Genomic DNA, 17,843 nt, shown 5'->3' on the forward strand with positions numbered 1-17,843 from the left:
TGATGTGTCAGCATAAGAAGGACCTGGAGCTGCTGCAGCAGGGCCAGAGATGGCCACAAATGTGATCAGAGGGCAGGAGAACCTCCCCTGTGGGGACAGGCTGAGAGAGTTGGGATTGTTCAGTCTGGAGAAGAGAAGGCTCTGAGGAAACCTTAGAGCAGCCTTCCAGTACCTGAAGGGGGCTCCAGGAGAGCTGGAGTGGGACTTTTTACCAGGGCTTGGAGTGATAGGATGAGAGGGAATGGATTGAAGCTGGAAGAAGGGAGACTGAGACTGGAGATTAGGAAGAAATCCTCTGGAGTGAGGGTGGTGAGACACTGGCACAGGTTGCCCAGGGAGGCTGTGGATGTCCTCTCCCTGGAAATGTTCAAGGATGAGGCCTTGAGCAACCTGGGCTAGTCGAGAGGCATCCCTGCAGGTGGCAGAGGCTTGAAACTGGATGATCTTTAAGGTCCCTTCCAACCCAAACCATTCTGTGCTTCTGTGCTTGTGACTCAGCTGCCTTTTTTGACCAGCAGTTGTCAATATTTGGGGATTTTTTTCCACAGGGCAGGTATCTACAAGGTCTCTCTCCACTACCACTCCACTTCTCTCTCCTGCCCTTCATCTTCCTCATGAGATCATTTTTCCTGTAGCTTCCATGAGCTCTGGCATTTTCTTTTAGGAGATGCCTTTTTTTTCTCCCTGTAGTTGTTAGCTGGGAAACTAAAATGTGTACATTCTAAAATCTCCAGGAGAGATGGCTCAGAGAAAGATTTGAGCTGGAAACCTGTTTTAGCTCTTCTTCATTAGTGGAAATCTTTTAATAGTTCAACTTAGAGGCTGAGAAAGATTCTTGCCAGCTAATTTTACCATCTACATCTAACATCAGCTCCCTTTGATGGCTTTTTATTAGTGCAGAGAGAAAGAGATTCTTTTAGACCATGATTCATCTGACCTATTTGAGACATCTCCTTTAGGATTAGAGGAATTACCATTGCTCCCCCTCAAATGCAGGCAGCTACCTTAGCTACAGACATCTACATTGCAGATGCTGACATGTAGTCAGCTCAGCTCCACTCTACACAGCTTCATGAACTCCATCAGGATGGAAGGCAACCTCAAAGCTTACCTTGCCCAAGCCCCCTGCAGGCAGCAGGGACACCTCCAGCTATGTCAGGCTGCCCAAGTCTCATCTTGAATGTCTCCAGGGACATTGCCTCAACCACCTCCCTGGGTAAGCTGCTCCAGTGTCTCCCCACCCTCAGTGTGCAGAGCTTCCTCCTGATGTCCAACCTAACTCTGCCCTGTTCCAGTTTCAAACCACCGCCTCTCAGCCTGTCCCGACAGCCCCTTCTGAACAGTCCCTCCCCAGCCCTCCTGTAGGTTCCCTCAAGATACTGAAATGCAGCTCTAAGGTCTCCCTGGAGCCTTCCCTTCTCCATGTTGAACAGCCCCAACTCTTCCTGCCTGTCTTCACAGCACAGGTGCTCCAAGCCTCTAATTGAGCATTCACACCTCAAGGGAGGTGATTCTCCCCCTCTGCTCCATTCTGCTGTGACCCTGTCTGGAGCACTGTATCCAGTTCTAGAGCCTCTGTGCCAGGAAGGCTCTGGAGGTGCTGCAAGGTGTCCAGAGAAGGGCCACGAGGATGAGCAGAGGGCTGGAGCTGCTCTGCTCTGGAGACAGACTGAGAGAGTTGGGGTTGTGCAGGCTGGAGAGGAGAAAGCTCTGAGGAGAAATAATTGTGGCCTTCCAGTATCTGAAGGGGGCTCCAAGAAAGTTGGATTGGGACTTTTGAGGGTGTCAGGGAGTGACAGGACTGCGGGGAATGGAGCAGAACTAGAAATGAGTAGATCAGATTGGATGTGAGGAAGAAGTTGTTCCCCCTGAGGGTGGTGAGAGCCTGGCACAGGTTGCCCAGGGAGGTGGTGGAAGCCTCCTGCCTGGAGGTGTTTGCAGCCAGGCTGGAGGTGGCTGTGAGCAACCTGCTGGAGTGTGAGGTGTCCCTGGCCATGGCAGGGGGGTTGGACCTGGCTGATCCTTGAGGTCCCTTCTATGATTATGTAAGTCTGCCAAGTGTGTGGCTGAACCATGTGCACATTTCCAGTGCAGAGCAGGATGTGTCTTCTCAGACTGGCACTTTGAAACTGCAGTGGAAAACTCTAGCAAGGCACAAGCAGTGTGAGTGAATCACACTGGTACAAAAACAACAAGAAAAGCCTTCCTTTGTGTGTCTGTGCAGCTGAAAAATACCTGAGGAAGCTGTTGCAGGTACCATGGCACCCCCCAGGCCACAGCAGTCAAGCTGCAGGTGGATCTGATGTTAGCATTCTGGGGGAAAGAGCTCGAGGGGATCACTGTGGAGCTTGGCCATGGAAGGAGAAAAAGCACAGGAAATACTTCAGAAAATAATCCTGGGTTCTGTGAGCCTCTTGCCTGCCAAAGCAAGTGGCACAGTCAGAACAGGATGTGACAGCTGGACAGGCAGCTCCCTCCTGCAGTTGTCTAAAGCATCAGCGGTACACTGCAGCCAGCCGCCAAGCCTGCCAGCCAGATCCAGGCCTGCATCGCTCTGTCATCAGTGATTCAGATAAGTCAAAAAGCTGGGCAGAATACACATTTGTGTTCAGTTGAAAGAGAGGGGATTCTGCCCCTTTACTCTGCTCTTGTGAGACCCCACCTCACATACTGCCTCCAGTTCTGGACAAAGAGCTGCTGGAGTGAGGTCAAAGATGATCCAAGGGCTGCTTCCCCTCTGATGTGAGGACAGGCTGAAGGAGCTGGGGATGTTCAGCCTGGAGAAGAGAAGACTCCAGGGGAACCTTTCCAATACCTGAAGGGACAAAAAGGAAGGCTTTTCATGAGGGTACCCAGGTAGGTGGTTAAGGCAATGACCCTGGAGACATTCAAGATCAGACTTGGGCAGCCTGACATAGCTGGAGGTGTCCCTGCTGCCTGCAGGGGGGTTGGACAAGGTGAGCTTTGAGGTTGCCTTCCATCCTGATGGAGTCCATGAAGCTGTGTAGAGTGGAGCTGAGCTGACTACATGTCAGCATCTGCAATGTAGATGTCTGTAGCTAAGGTAGCTGCCTGCATTTGAGGGGGAGCAATGGTAATTCCTCTAATCCTAAAGGAGATGTCTCAAATAGGTCAGAGGAATCATGGCCAGTGGTTTGAAACTGCAGCAGAGCAGATTTAGGTTGGACATCAGGAGGAAGTTCTGCAGGGTGAAAGTGGTGAAGCACTGCAACAGATTGCCCAGGGGGGTGGTTGAGACCCCATTCCTCTACATAGCCAAGCTCAGACTTGCTGTGGCCCTGGACTGCCTGATCTAGCTGGAGGTGTGCCTGCTGACTGCAGGGGGGTGGAAGAAGATGACCTTTGAGGGTCCCTGCCCACCTGATGCAATCTGTGAAGCTGTGAATTCAGTCCCTATGTGTTTAACAGTGGCTCTGTCCTAGTTACCATGCCACACACACTGAAGAGCAGGGTGGGTGTTGGTGCTCAGATTGTCATTCTTTTGAGTTAAGAGCACCTTCTGAAGGTCACAGCCCTTGCCTTCATGCTCCCACCCTCCTTGTACCCAGAGCTTTATTGTGCTGCTTAGAAGCATCCATCTCCACTTGCACACACATGGACATACCTAGGTCTTTTTGAAGTTGCTTGGCTTACTTCCCCCTGTCTGCTGTAGCTGGATAATGTCACACATCTCTGTTTTCCAGCTGGCCACACAGAGAGCTGACCTGCTGCTATGGGAGCCAGGGAGTGACCTGGGGGGGAAGGAGAGGGAGGGAGGAATGAGCAGCTGCAGATCTTCAGCAAATAAAATAGCAGTGCATGGTCAGAGCCTGGGGTGCACCTCAGCCTCCTCATTTCACTGGAACTATGTCTTAACTAGTAAATTAAATCAGCCTAGGACTGGTTTTTAGCACAAAGACCAACCAGCATGGAAGGATCACTGAATCACAGAATGTTAGGGGCTGGAAGGGACCTTGAAAGCTCATCCAGTCCAACCCCCCTGGCCAGAGCAGGAGCACCTGGAGCAGGTCACACAGGAACACATCCAGGCAGGTCTTGAATATCTCCAGAGAGGGAGACTCCACAACCCCCCTGGGCAGCCTGTGCCAGGGAAATATTCTTCCTCCTGTTTGCATGGCACTTCCTCTGCCTCAGCTTCCACCACTGCCCCTTGTGCTGGCATTGGGCAGCACCCAGCAGAGCCTGGCTCCAGCCTCTGGGCACTCCCCCTGCACATCTTGAGCAACAGCAAGGAGCTCACCCTCAGGCTCCTCCTCTCCAAGCCTAAGAGCCCTCAGCTCCCTCAGGAAGATGTTCCACTCCCTAAATCATCTTTGTGGCATTGTGCTGGACTCTCTCAAGCAGTTCCCTGAGGTCCTTCTTGAGCTGAGGGGCCCAGAACTGGACACAATATTCCAGCTGTGGCCTCAGCAGGGCAGAGTAGAGTGGAAGGAGAACCTCTGTGGCCTCCTCACCACAGCCCTTCTAATGCACCCCAGGATGCCCTTGGCCACAGGAGCACATTGCATTGCACATTGCAGGATGTGCATTCCTGTCCTGTGACTCTGTCAGTCTGGCAGCAAGGTGACCAGCAGCATGGACTGAGCTCCTGCCTCCTGCCTCCTGAGCCCTAGCTGGGGTGGTCTGAGGAAGCTATAATTGTCCAGCATTTCTCTTCAAAACAGTTGAGCTGTACTGGGGATTGGGTTTCAGTATCTGGAAGTATTCACTGGCACTGCAGATCTAGCAGTAGATTGCTTCAGGTTTTGACCTTCTGCTCATCCCCTCTCTGCTTGGAGGAAGGAAATAAAAGGAGAAAATGGTCCAAAAAAGCTGGAGACAGTTCTTAGTGTTTTCAGAGCTCAGGGAATTAATGAGCATTCCTGGCTCACTCCTGTCCACCTCTGCTCACAGCAGCACTTCACAAACGAGAGGCAGCATTTAGCAGCCAGGCTCCGTGCACCAGGTCCCTGCTCTAATGGCACAAATGCAGGGTTTGCCTTCAAACAGGTGAGGGTAGGAGACAGAGTAAGGAAGACAGGAGGAATTTTAGTAAAAGAAGCAGATCCTCAGCTGCCTGAGGCAGGGGATGAAGCTCACACAGCCCTGCTGATTTCTTCAGGGATCTGACCCATTCTTTGTATTACATACAGGCATTGGACGTGATGATCTTGAAGGTCTCTTCCAACCTGGTCTATTCTATTCTATTCCTATTCCCATTCCATTCCATTCCATTCCATTCCATTCCATTCCATTCCATTCCATTCTATTCCATTCCATTCTATTCCATTCTATTCTATTCTATTCTATTCTACAAGTGATTTTGCTCTTTTGTTTGAAAGAGGCTTGACAGAATCACACAGAATGGGCTGGGTTGGAAGGGGCCTTCAAAGCTCACCCAATCCAACCCCTCTGCACTCAGCAGGGACATCCTCCACTAGATCAGGTTGCCCAGAGCCCTGTCCAGCCTCACCTTGAATATCTCCAGGGATGGAGCCTCAACCACCTCCCTGGGCAACCTGTGCCAGTGTTCCACCACCCTCCTGGTGCAGAACTTGTTCCTCACATCCAATCTCAATCTGCTCTGAAGCCATTGCCCCTTGTCCTGTCCCTGCAGGCCTTTGCCAACAGTCTCTCTCCATCCTTCTGGATGATGGGTGTACTGTAAGGCAGCTCTAAGGTTTCCACTGAGCCTTCTGTCCTCCAGGCTGAAGCAGCTCACCTCCCTCAGCCTGTCCTCAGGTGCTCCAACACCTTGAGCAGGAGCAGGGAAGTCATTGTGCCCCTGGACTCAGCTCTGGTTAGGCCACACCTGGAGACCTGTGTCCAGTTCTGGGCCCCTCAGTTTAAGAAGGACATTGAGACACTTGAAGGTGTCCAGAGAAGGGCAACAAAGCTGGGGAGGGGTCTGGAGCACAGCCCTGTGTGGAGAGGCTGAGGGAGCTGGGGTTGCTTAGCCTGGAGAAGAGGAGGCTCAGGGGAGACCTCATTGCTCTCTCCACCTCCCTGAAGGGAGGTTGTAGCCAGGTGGGGGTTGGTCTCTTCTCCCAGGCAAGCAGCACCAGAACAAGAGGACACAGTCTCAAGCTGTGCCAGGGCAGGTTTAGGAGGAGAAAGTTCTTCCCAGCAAGAGAGATTGGCCATTGGGATGTGCTGCCCAGGGAGGTGGAGGAGTCCCTGTCCCTGGAGGTGGTCACAAAAGGCTTGGATGTGGCACTTGGAGCCAGGGTTTAGTTGTCAGGAGGTGTTAGGTATCAGGTACTAGGTTGGACTTGATGATCTCTGAGGTCTTTTCCAACCTGCTTGATTCTGTGATTCTATGCTCATTTGCATGATGTGGTCATCAGTTTGGTTTTCTCCACAAGTCCAGGCTGAGTTGTCTTTGTTGCAGATGATGGCTGCACAGGAGAGGACAAGGCTCATTTTGCCCTGCTTCCCAAGTCCTGCAGTGTCCTGGCACCTGGCCTGCTGCCATTGATCTCCCTGCCTTTGCCTTGCACTGATAGTAAAGTTGTTTCCTCCAACTCAGCAGGAAGCAGCAGCTCAGCAAGGGAAACCTACAATCAGCCACAGGGGAGAAGCACTAACATAAATAATCAACACTGACAATAAAAGTCAAAGGTGGGGGCTGGGGGAGGAGGCCTTCTGCTTCTCATCTGTCAGCAGCCAAGCCCTCAGACGAGCCTCAGACGGCAGCAATGTTGCTGTAGCCAGGAGTGGCTGAGATCACAAAGAGATGCTTTGAACAAGCAGTTCCATCACCAAGAAAAATACATGAAGCCAGGGAATGATCCTGCTGGCTCTCAAGTCAGAAGCAATCTTCATTTCACAGCAGTTCCCTCAAAATATTAGATCAACAGAGTGCCAGGGCCATTGATCTCTCCTTGGGCCTGGAAATGCATCTCCAAAGTGCAGCCTCAGAGGCTTCAAGCCTCAGCCCCAGCTCTGACTGTGATTTGCCCAGTCAGTTGGGTGTTTCTGCAGGACTGATGCACAAATTCCAACTGCATGAACAATATTTCAGGTAACTTGGAGCACCAAAATACATCTTCTGGGCAAGATGAGCCAGCAATGTGCACTTGTGGCCAAGAAGGCCAAAGGCATCCTGGGCTGGATTGGAAGTGCTGTGGTTAGTAGGTCGAGAGAGATTCTCCTCCCCCTCTACTCTGTCCTGGTGAGGCTGCATCTGGAGTATTGTGGCCAGATCTGGGCCCCTCAGGTCAAGGACTTCAGGGAACTGCTTGAGAGAGTCCAGCACAGAGGCACAGAGCTGCTGCAGGCAGTGGAACATCTCCCTGGGAGGCCAGGCTGAGGGAGCTGGGGCTTGGAGCTTGGAGCAGAGGAGCCTGAGGGCTGCCCTCATGGCTGGGGATAAAGATGTGCAGGGCTGGAGCCAGGCTCTGCTTAGGGATGGCCAAGCACAGCACAAGGGGCACTGGGGGCAAGCTGGAGCAGAGGAGGTGCCAGGGGAACAGGAGGGAAAACTTTGACCCTGTGAGGGTGCTGGAGCCTGGAGCAGGCTGCCCCAGAGAGGCTGTGGAGTCTCTGGAAAGCCATCTGGATGCATTCCTGTGGGAGCTCCCTAGGTGCTCCTGCTCTGCCAGGGGGGTTGGACTGGATGGTCTTTCAAGTTCCCTTCCACCTCCTAACATTCTGTGGCTTTGTGAAGATAATTACTAACAGAAGGAGCTTTCCTTTGTCATGAGAAAACAGCAAGCCTGGCTGCTGAGATGGGTTAAGAGTGGGCAGGGGCACTCAGGCTGGGGAGCCTTCATGCTGTCAGCTTAACAGCTGGGCACTGAGTAGTTGACCTTGCTAGGAATTTCCCCCCTTTTCTTAACCCATTTGAGTGAGGCATTGCAATGACTCTTGGGCTTTGACAATTGATGTGGGGTTTGGATAGCTCTGCCTTTGCACCTTTCCAGGTCAGGGAGTTGAAAGGGCTGGGCTGGTAATGTGTGGTTAAAGAATACAGCTCTGAAAGAGACTTACATGTCTTTATGACCTTGAAGTACAGAAAGAAACTTGACCAGCAGAAGTGGTGACATGGTGAGACACTGCAACAGGTTGCCAGGTTGGAAGGGACCTCCAGAGCTCATCCAGCCCAACTCCCCTGCACTCAGCAGGGACATCCTCCACCAGATCAGCTGCCCAGAGCCCTGTCCAGCCTCACCTGGAATATCTCCAGGCATGGAGCCTCAACCACCTCCCTGGGCAACCTGTGCCAGTGTTCCACCACCCTCCTGGTGCAGAACTTGTTCCTCACATCCAATCTCAATCTGCTCTGCTCTAGTTTGAAGCCATTGCCCCTGGTCCTGTCCCTGCAGGCCTTTGCAAACAGTCTCTCTGCAGCCCTTTGTAGCCCCCTTCAGGTCCTGGCAGGCTGCTCTCAGGTCTCCCTGGAGCCTTCTCCTCTCCAGGCTGAACACCCCCAGCTCCCTCAGCCTGTCCTTGGAGCAGAGCTGCTCCATCCCCCTGATCATTTCTGTGGCCCTACCATATGACACCCTGCTCCCAAGTGTTTTTCCAGTCTCTTTATTTGTTTAAAAGAATGGCCCCAAGGAAGCTGCAGTCCTGTGAGAAGCATCCTGTTCCTGCTTTCCTGCTTTGGAATGCACTGGAAGGAAGCAGAAGTTGCAACTCTCCAGCCACAGCTCAGGAGATTTCCCCTGGAAGTTCTAGTTCCAGAGGAAGCAGCATATACTTTTTTTTCCCCCCTCCTGTGAAACTGGATGTCAAAACTAAGGAATCAGTTACAGTGCAGCTTGCTTTCTCTCTGCTTTCTTGCTCTTGGTGGTGTGGGGAGGTTAGGGGGAGTAGGTTTGGGGGTTTTTTCTTTCTGTTTTCTTTTTGCTCTGCTGCACAGAGAATGAAAGGAGAGAGTTGATCAGTTAGAGGGCAGAAGGGCTCTGCAGAGGGACTGGACAGCTGGGCAGAGGCCAACAGGATGGCATTCAACAAGTCCAAGTGCCAGGGGCTGCACTTTGGCCACACAACCCCATGCAGAGCTACAGGCTGGGGGCAGAGTGGCTGAGAGCTGCCAAACAGAGAGGGACCTGGGGGTGCTGATTGACAGCTGCCTAAACATGAGCCAGCAGTGTGCCCAGGTGGCCAAGAAGGCTAATGGCATCCTGGCCTGCATCAGGAACAGTGTGGCCAGCAGGAGCAGGGAAGTCATTGTGCCCTGTGCTATGCATTGGTTAGGCCACACCTTCAGTCCTGTGTCCAGTTCTGGGCCCCTCAGTTTAAGAAGGACATTGAGAGACTTGAAGGTGTCCAGAGAAGGACAACAAGGCTGGGGAGAGGCCTTGAGCACAGCCCTGTGAGGAGAGGCTGAGGGAGCTGGGGTTGCTTAGCCTGGAGAAGAGGAGGCTCAGGGGAGACCTTCTTACTCTCTACAACTCCCTGAGGGGACTTTGTAGCCAGGAAGGGGCTGGTCTCTTCTCTCTAGCAACCAGCACCAGAACAAGAGGACACAGTCTCAAGCTGTGCCAGGGGAAGTTTAGGCTGCAGGTGAGGAGAAAGTTCTTCCCAGAGAGAGTCATTTGCCATTGGAATGTGCTGCCCAGGGAGGTGGTGGAGTCCCCATCCCTGGAGGTGTTCAAGAGGGGATTGGATGTGGCACTTGGTGCCATGGTCTAGTCATGAGGTCTGTGGTGCCAGGTTAGACTTGATGACCTTTGAGGTCTCTTCCACCCTTGGTGATGCTGTGATGCTGTGATTAGACATTTCCTGAGCTGCTTCAGGAACTCAAGGAGCTTTGGATCTCCTGGTAGCCAGGAACTTACTTTTGGTTCTATCAGTTCAAACTGTGATGTCTCTGTGCCTTTTGGGGGTCAGTACACAACAGAGGGAATTGACAGCTTGTCAGTGCTCTCTGTTAAGGCTGCTAACCAGTTGCATTACCCAGCCACACACTGAGAAGTTGAGCTGGAGCAAGCTGTCACTAGGAATGGAAGCTCTCACCTCAGGTTTGAAGGGAAAGCTCAGGAAGTTGCCTTTGCAGGATTTGGAGGTGACCTTCAAACCTGATGGCTTACTTCTAGAAGCACAGCTGATGTCCAGGTTGTAGCACCTTGTGTCAGTAGAATCCAAACACATCTGTTCCATGTTTCCTCACCTGGAGAGGTCAGTTCAAAAGAGCAGCCCAAAATTGGGGTTGAGTTTCTAACAGCAATGTGGCAAAGCAGGAACTGAGCATTGGGTACAGCTGAACGTGAAATCAGAGCAACATAATAGATTCATCTGCCCTGCTGAGACCCCCACCTCCAGTCCTGCCTCCAGTTCTGGTGTCCCCAACAGGAGTCAGACACAGAGCTATTGGAGTGAGTCCAGAGGAGGGACACAAAGATGATCCAAGGGCTTGAGCACCTCTGCTATGAGGACAGTATCACAGTGTCACAGCATCACCAAGTGCCACATCCAATCCCCTCTTGAACACCTCCAGGGATGGGGACTCCACCACCTCCCTGGAGGTTTTCAAGAGGGGGTTGGACAGGCTGAGAGAACTGGGGGTGTTCAGCCTGGAGAAGAGAAGACTGCAGGAGAACCTCATAGCTGCCTTCCAAGCCTAAAGGGATCCTACAGGAAGGCTTCAGAGGGACTTTTCATGAGGGTGTCTAGAGACAGGACAAGGGGGAATAGAATAGAATAGAATAGAATAGAATAGAATAGAATAGAATAGAATAGAATAGAATAGAATAGAATAGAATAGAATGGAATGGAATGGAATGGAATGGAATGGAATAGAGCAGGCTGGAAGAGACCTTCAAGATCATCGTGTCCAACCTATCATCCAACACCACCTAATCAACTAACCCATGGCACCAAGCACCCTATCAAGTCTCCTCCTGAACACCTCCAGTGATGGTGACTCCACCACCTCCCTGGGCAGCACATTCCAATGGGCAATCACTCTCTCTGTGTAGAACTTCCTCCTAACCTCCAGCCTAAACCTCCCCTGGCACAGCCTGAGACTGTGTCCTCTTGTTCTGGTACCGGTTTGAAGCTGAGTCAGAGCAGGGTTAGACTGAAGCTGAGACAGAAGTTCTAGGGTACAAGGGTGGTAAGACACTGGAATAGGTTGCCCAGGGAGGCTCTTACCTGGAGGTGTTCAAGGCCAGGTTGGATGAGGCCTTGAGCAGCCAAGTCTAGCTGAGAGGAGTCTTAGCCCACGGCAGGGAGGTTGGAGTGGATGCTCTCTAAGGTCCATTTCACCTTAAACCATTCCAGGAATTCTATGAGAACTGAGCTCATCCTTCCATGCTGCCACCTGAGACTGCTTCTGGTTGTTTTTCCTGTGAGTTTTCCAGTGGTTTGGGTGATATTTTTCCCTTTTCTCTTCTCATGGGAGACCTCTTGGTCAAATCCTTTGCTCATTTCTGTTCTCAGACCATTCCAGTTGCAATCTGGAAGAAGTTCTTGGCCTTTAATTGAAGTCTCCTTGATTTACTTCAGTGAGTCTGAGAGCAGAATGTGACCTTTTCTTTTTGAGCAGTAACCAGAATGTCTGTCTTAATTTCTGCAGCCACACTGAAGCAAGCTGAGGTAGGGGGTGGGGGAAAAAAAGGGAGGCAAAAAAGTCTCCAAAGTTTGAATAAGTAAAGTTTTCTTATTAGGAAAAGACATTGGTGAAAGAGGACAATGTTCCACCTTCCCAGCCTGTAGGAAGGTGCTGCCTGGTGAAGCCTGGGATTGTAAATTACCTGCCAAACAGAATTTAGCTCTGAATGCCTCAGAAGCAGCCTGCTCCTGCCAAGGGAGCAAAAGGCAACAATTGCTTTTCTCTTGTGTCATCCTAACCATGATCACCGAGGAAGGCCTTGTGCTGCACCTGCACACAGCTCCTTGCTGTGTGGTCCCCCCAGGATTGCTTCAGTGGCTGCTGCCCACCAGCACTGTGAGCCCCAGCATGGTGCCAGGGTTGTGGCTCTTCTGTGGTGCTCAGCAAAACTCCTCAGCAGTGCATCCAGAGAAGGGTCTGGAGAAGGGGGCTGCTGAGGAGCTGGCTTCATGCAGATGAAGTATGAAAGGAAAGGTAAAAGCTTAGAAGTTCTGCAGCCTCTAGGAGCCTGCTCCAGTGTGAGGTGCCCCTGCCCATGGCAGGGGAGCTGGAAATGGGTGATGCTTGAGGTCCCTTCCAACCCTGACAATTCTGTGGTTTGGTGATTTAAGGATTCTCTGTCTGGAGAACAGAGCTGGTGAATAGAAGACAATAAACCAGGGTGGAAGAGACCTTCGAGATCATCCAGTCCAACCTATCACCCAACATCATCTAATCAACTAACCCATGGCACCAAGCACCCTATCAAGTCTCCTCCTGAACACCTCCAGTGATGGTGGCTCCACCACCTCCCTGGGCAGCACATTCCAATGGGCAATCACTCTCTCTGTGTAGAACTTCATCCACCCTAAACCTCTCCTGGCACAGCTTGAGACTGTGTCCTCTTGTTCTGGTGCTGGCTGCCTGGGAGAAGAGACCAACCCCCACCTGGCTACAACCTCCCTTCAGGTAGCTGTAGAGAGCAAGAAGGTCTCCCCTGAGCCTCCTCTTCTCCAGGCTAAGCAACCCCAGCTCCCTCAGTCTCTCCTCACAGGGCTGTGCTCCAGACCCCTCCCCAGCTTTGTTGCCCTTCTCTGGACACACTCCAGCAAGTCAACCTCCTTCCTAACCTGAGGAGCCCAGAACTGGACACAGGACTCAAGGTGTGGCCTAAGCAGTGCTGAGTCCAGGGCAGAATGACCTCCCTGCTCCTGCTGGCCACACTGTTCCTGATGCAGGCCAGGATGCCCTTGGCCTTCTTGGCCACCTGGGCACACTGCAGGCTCATGTTCAGCCTACCATTGACCAGCACCCCCAGGTCCCTCTCTGCCTGGCTGCTCTCAGCCACTCTGCCCCCAGCCTGTAGCTCTGCATGGGGTTGCTGTGGCCAATGTGCAGAACCTGGCACTTGGATGTGTTCAATCTCCTGCCCTTGGCCTCTGCCCACCTGCCCAGCCTGGCCAGGTCCCTCTGCAGAGCCTCTCTACCCTCCAGCAGATCAACTCCTGCCCCCAGCTCGGTGTCATCAGCAAATTTACTGCTGATGGACTCAATGCCCTCATCCAGATCATCAATGAAGATGTTAAAGAGCATGGGGCCCAGCACTGATCCCTGGGGCACACCACTGGTGACTGGCTGCCAGTCAGGAGCACTGAGGGAACTGGGTGTTGAGAAGAGGAGGCTGAGGGGAGACCTCATTGCTCTCTACAACTCTCTGAAGGGAGGTTGGAGTGAGGAGGGGGGTGGTCTCTTCTCCCTAGTATCAGGAGATAGAATGAGAGGACATAGCCTCAGGTTGCATCAGGGGAGGTTTAGGTTGGAGATTAGGAAAAAATTCTTTGCTGCAAGAGTGGTCAGGGATTGGAACAGGCTGCCCAGGGAGCAGTGGAGTCACCATCCCTGGTAGAGGATGGCACCTGGGGACATGGTTTAATGGCCCTGGTGGTGCTGGGTGGAAGCTTGGACTCCATGATCACAGATCCAACCTTCATGATTCAGTGATTCTATGGAGTGTGCTCAGTGACTGGAGGGCACTCACATGGGCTGTTATGAGGACAGGAAATCAAATGCAATGTTTATTTCCAGGAGAAGGATGATAAAATCAAACTGTTTAGATTTTGAACTGTCACTGAAGCTGCCCCTTGCCTTCATTCATTCTCCTCTTGTTTTGCTGTAGTGTTTCTTGTAGGCTGCTCTATCTTCCAGTTCTTCTTACAAACAGATGGTAACTGTTGGCCAGGGACACCTCACACTACAGCAGGTTGCTCACAGCCACATCCAGCCTGGCTGCAAACACCTCCAGGCAGGAGGCTTCCACCACCTCCCTGGGCAACCTGTGCCAGGCTCTCACCACCCTCATGGGGAACAACTTCTTCCAAACAGTCAATCTGAATCTCCCTATTTCTAGTTTTTCCCACTCCTCCCAGTCCCATCACTCCCTGACACCCTCAAAAGTCCCTCCCCAGCTTTCTTGGAGCCCCTTGCAGATACTGGAAGGCCACAAGAAGGTCTTCTTAGAGCCTTCTCCTCTCCAGCCTGCACAACCCCAACTCTCTCAGTCTGTCTCCAGAGCAGAGCAGCTCCAGCCCTCTGCTCCTCCTCGTGGCCCTTCTTTGGACACCTTCCAGCACCTCCAGATCCTTCCTGGCACAGAGGCTCCAGAACTGGACCCAGAGCTCCAGCTGTGGTCTCAGCAGAGTGGAGCAGAGGGGCAGAATCCCCTCCCTGGCCCTGCTGGCCACACTTCTCTTGCTGCAGCCCAGGCTCTGCTTGGCTCTCTGGGCTGCAAGTGCTCCCTGCTGGCTCCTGTTGAGCTTCTCCTCCCCCAGCACCCCTGAGGCCTTTTCTTCAGGGCTGCTCTCCAGCCAGTCCCTGCCCAGCCTATATCAGTGCCTGGGATTGCCCTGAGCCAGCTGCAGGACCTTGCACTTGGTCTTATTGAAACTCCTCAGGCTGTCCTGGGCCCAGCTCTGCAGCCTGTCCAGGTCCCTCTGGATGGATCCCTTCCCTCCAGCTGTCAGCAGCACCACACAGCTTGGTGCCACCAGCAACCCTGCTGAGGCTGCACTCAGTGCCACTGCCCATGACACCCACAAAGTTGTTAAACAAGCCTGGTCCCAGTGCTGACCCCTGAGGGACTCCACTTGTCCCTGGGCTCCACTTGGCCTTGTTGTTGTTTGCTGTTGTGAATGTCTTGTGACACCCTTCCTCTTCTGAGCGTCGGTTGTTGGTTTTGTCTCCTGTTGCCGTTGCAGCGACGTCCGAGCAGGTGGCCAGCAATGAAATTCCGGAGGGGATCTGGACATCCTGCCTATGCTGAAGTGGAGCCAGTTGGAGAAAAGGAAGGCTTCATCGTGTCAGAGCAGTGCTGAGATCTCTAGGACAAACCACCAGTAGTGGCCTACAGGTGTAAGACATTCACTTTGCCTCTCTTGAAAGAAAAGGAGTCCTCAGCTGCTGTAGCCTGATAGGAAGAAGATTTTGGATCAGCTTTGTCCAAGAAGAAAAACTATCTAAGATACCAGATCAGCACTGCACAGTAGTCTTTGTTAGTGGACTGGCAGGGTGGCTCCTGCAGAACTCTTGTCAGTGGACACCTAGGGAATCAGAGGGATGGCACAAGTGCCATGGTGTTGGCTTTAGGTATGGGGATGCCCAGTAATCAAAACCATAATAAAGCTTTGGTGCACCAGGGTGTTACCCTTTGCTTCTAGTGTTCTTCTCTGGTATCTCAAAGACAGATCCCTACCCTTTCTGTGCAAAGGGTTCAGAGGTGCCCTAGAGCAGTGTCTCAGTGCAGGTAAAGAAGAATTTAGAAGGAATTTTCCCAGCACTTCTCTAAGTGGATGTGGAATCCACTCCCTTTGCCCTTCTGAATTAGCCTAGCCACCCAGCTAGGCGAGTCCCAGTCTCTGTGCTTGCCAGGGGTAGTACACTGGGCCTTGAACACCGCTGGTGACTGCCCTTCCAAACAGCTCATCTCACACAAGCTGGTAAGAGATGAGGCCAGCAGAGAGTTTCCCCAAGGAGATGGTTTTGGTTTGTGGGAGTTCACGATGCCCTTGGGATTCATGCTGGGTTTCGGTGCTCTCTGAAAATGAATGCCCAGGTTTGCTTCAAGGGGCAGCTTTCATTTGCCAGCAGCGGGGCTGAAGCAAAAGCAGCAGAGCCTCTCAGCTGCCAGAGATCTGGTGGAGCATTTCTCAGGCAATGTGATCTGAGAAGTAAGACTCAAAGCAATGAAAAGCAAGATTTAAACCGGTGGGTTTCTATCCTTTGCCATTTCATCCTGGCTGAGAAGAACCGTGGGCTCGAACGTGTCCCTTCCAGAGATTCAGACCCAAGTGTGACTGAACCCTGCTGATTCATACAGTGATTTGGTTTAATGCACATAGTAGTTTGCATAAATATATATATAAATATATATATATATATTATTTTTTGTATAGCTAACACAAGGCAGGCTCTTGTGACTGTTAAGACTGCAGTTTTGTCACCCAGACAAAGGAAATGGCTTTTGCATTACTGCGTATTTCCACTGAGTTGTAAAATAATCCTTCCTCTCAGAATATTTTTATGTTGCATAGGGGAGGTGGTCAAGTGGAGCTGCAGTGCCAGAACCTTTCTGCCTCTTGGAACCACCTTGCCTTTGAATATGGACCCTTTCCCTCCCTGTACTGGGAAAGGCACAACTAGAGATTCACACCACCCAAACCGGTTGCTCCTTTCGTGGGAGGGGTTAACAGGCACCGAGACCCAGCTCTTCCCAGCTCTTAGGGGTGGGAGCCTAAGCACTTCAATGGGCTGGGCCTGAGCTATTGGAATGTTTAAATCAGGTATTGTTTGTACCTTTGGTTGCAGCCAGTGACTCCCCAGTTTTTCACTCCATGCTGCACAAGGCACTGGAAGAATCTTGCCACTGAGCTCTCCAATGCCTGCAGCTTTGGATCTCGAGACCCAGCTCTTCCCCGAGGAGTGGGAGCCTGAACATTTCAATGGGCTGGGCCTGAGCTATTGACATACTCAATTCAGGTATTGTTTGTACCTTTGGTTGCAGCCAGTGACTCCCCAGTTTTTCACTCCATGCTGCACAAGGCACTGGAAGAATCTTGCCACTGAGCTCTTCAAAACTTGCAGCTTTGGATCTCGAGACCCAGCTCTTCCCCGAGGAGTGGGAGCCTAAACAATTCAATGGTCTGGGCCTGAGCTATTGAATTGAAATACTCAATTCAGGTATTGTTTGTACCTTTGGTTGCAGCCAGTGACTCCCCAGTTTTTCACTCCATGCTGCACAAAGCACTGGAAGAATCTTGCCACTGAGCTCTCCAATGCCTGCAGCTTTGGATCTCGAGACCCAGCTCTTCCCCGAGGAGTGGGAGCCTAAACACTTCAATGGGCTGGGCCTGAGCTATTGACATACTCAATTCAGGTATTGTTTGTACCTTTGGTTGCAGCCAGTGACTCCCCAGTTTTTCACTCCATGCTGCACAAGGCACTGGAAGAATCTTGCCTCTGAGCTCTCCAACGCTTGCAGCTTTGGATCTCGAGACCCAGCTGCTCCCTGAGGAGTGGGAGCCTAAACAATTCAATGGGCTGGGCCTGAGCTATTGAAATGTTTAAATCAGGTATTGTTTGTACCTTTGGTTGCAGCCAGTGACTCCCCAGTTTTTCACTCCATGCTGCACAAGGCACTGGAAGAATCTTGCCACTGAGCTCTCCAACGCTTGCAGCTTTGGATCTGGAGCAGCTGAAGCGAGTTGTAGATACCACCCCGATTAGCACAGTGATTGACATTTCTTGTTGATGCTTGTATGGTCTGAATTTGGTCACTTAATGCTGTTTTCAACCAACCAGCCAGCCACCCAACCAGCCATGACTCTTACTTGCTCTTTTGTTCAGTAAATAATCCAATCCTGTACTTCCTGCAGCCTCTTCTTTCACTTTGTGTAGCACGCCTTGGTTTTGTGTAGCGCTTCCAAACACTTCCTGTTTGACACCATCTAGGGCCAGCTTGGAACTGTTCAGCTCCTGACTGGAATCCCCCCTGGAAGTACCAACAACCACGATGGCTTGGAGCCTGCTGAAAAGCCCAGGGCCAGGAGTGGTTTCAGTTGGTGTGGGACCGGTGAGCCCTGCTTCTGACAGGCTTGGGGTTAGGCTGCAGGCTGTTGATTCTGATAGCAATAACCAAATGTATGCAGATCTCTCTCTGGTGACACTCATTTGTACTAAATAAAAAGCTGTCAGTGCACATCATTTAGACATGTAGTTGGTGTGCAGTGCTTACCCTTAGCTCTTCTAG

The 17,843-nt window shown here is 51.8% G+C and overlaps 1 protein-coding gene across 1 annotated transcript in view; it reads left to right on the top strand.

The window, feature by feature from the left end:
- Positions 1-15,277, top strand: part of PLXDC2 (plexin domain containing 2) — a 369,954-nt gene extending 354,677 nt beyond the window's left edge. The window contains exon 14 of the mRNA XM_054171328.1: positions 14,797-15,277. Coding sequence (XP_054027303.1) covers positions 14,797-14,913 — 117 coding nt within the window. The 3' untranslated portion in view covers positions 14,914-15,277. The remainder of the gene's footprint in view (positions 1-14,796) is intronic.
- Positions 15,278-17,843: the final 2,566 nt, after the last annotated feature.

Source organism: Dryobates pubescens, chromosome 21 (genome assembly GCF_014839835.1).
Source record: "Dryobates pubescens isolate bDryPub1 chromosome 21, bDryPub1.pri, whole genome shotgun sequence".
NCBI lineage: Eukaryota > Metazoa > Chordata > Aves > Piciformes > Picidae > Dryobates > Dryobates pubescens.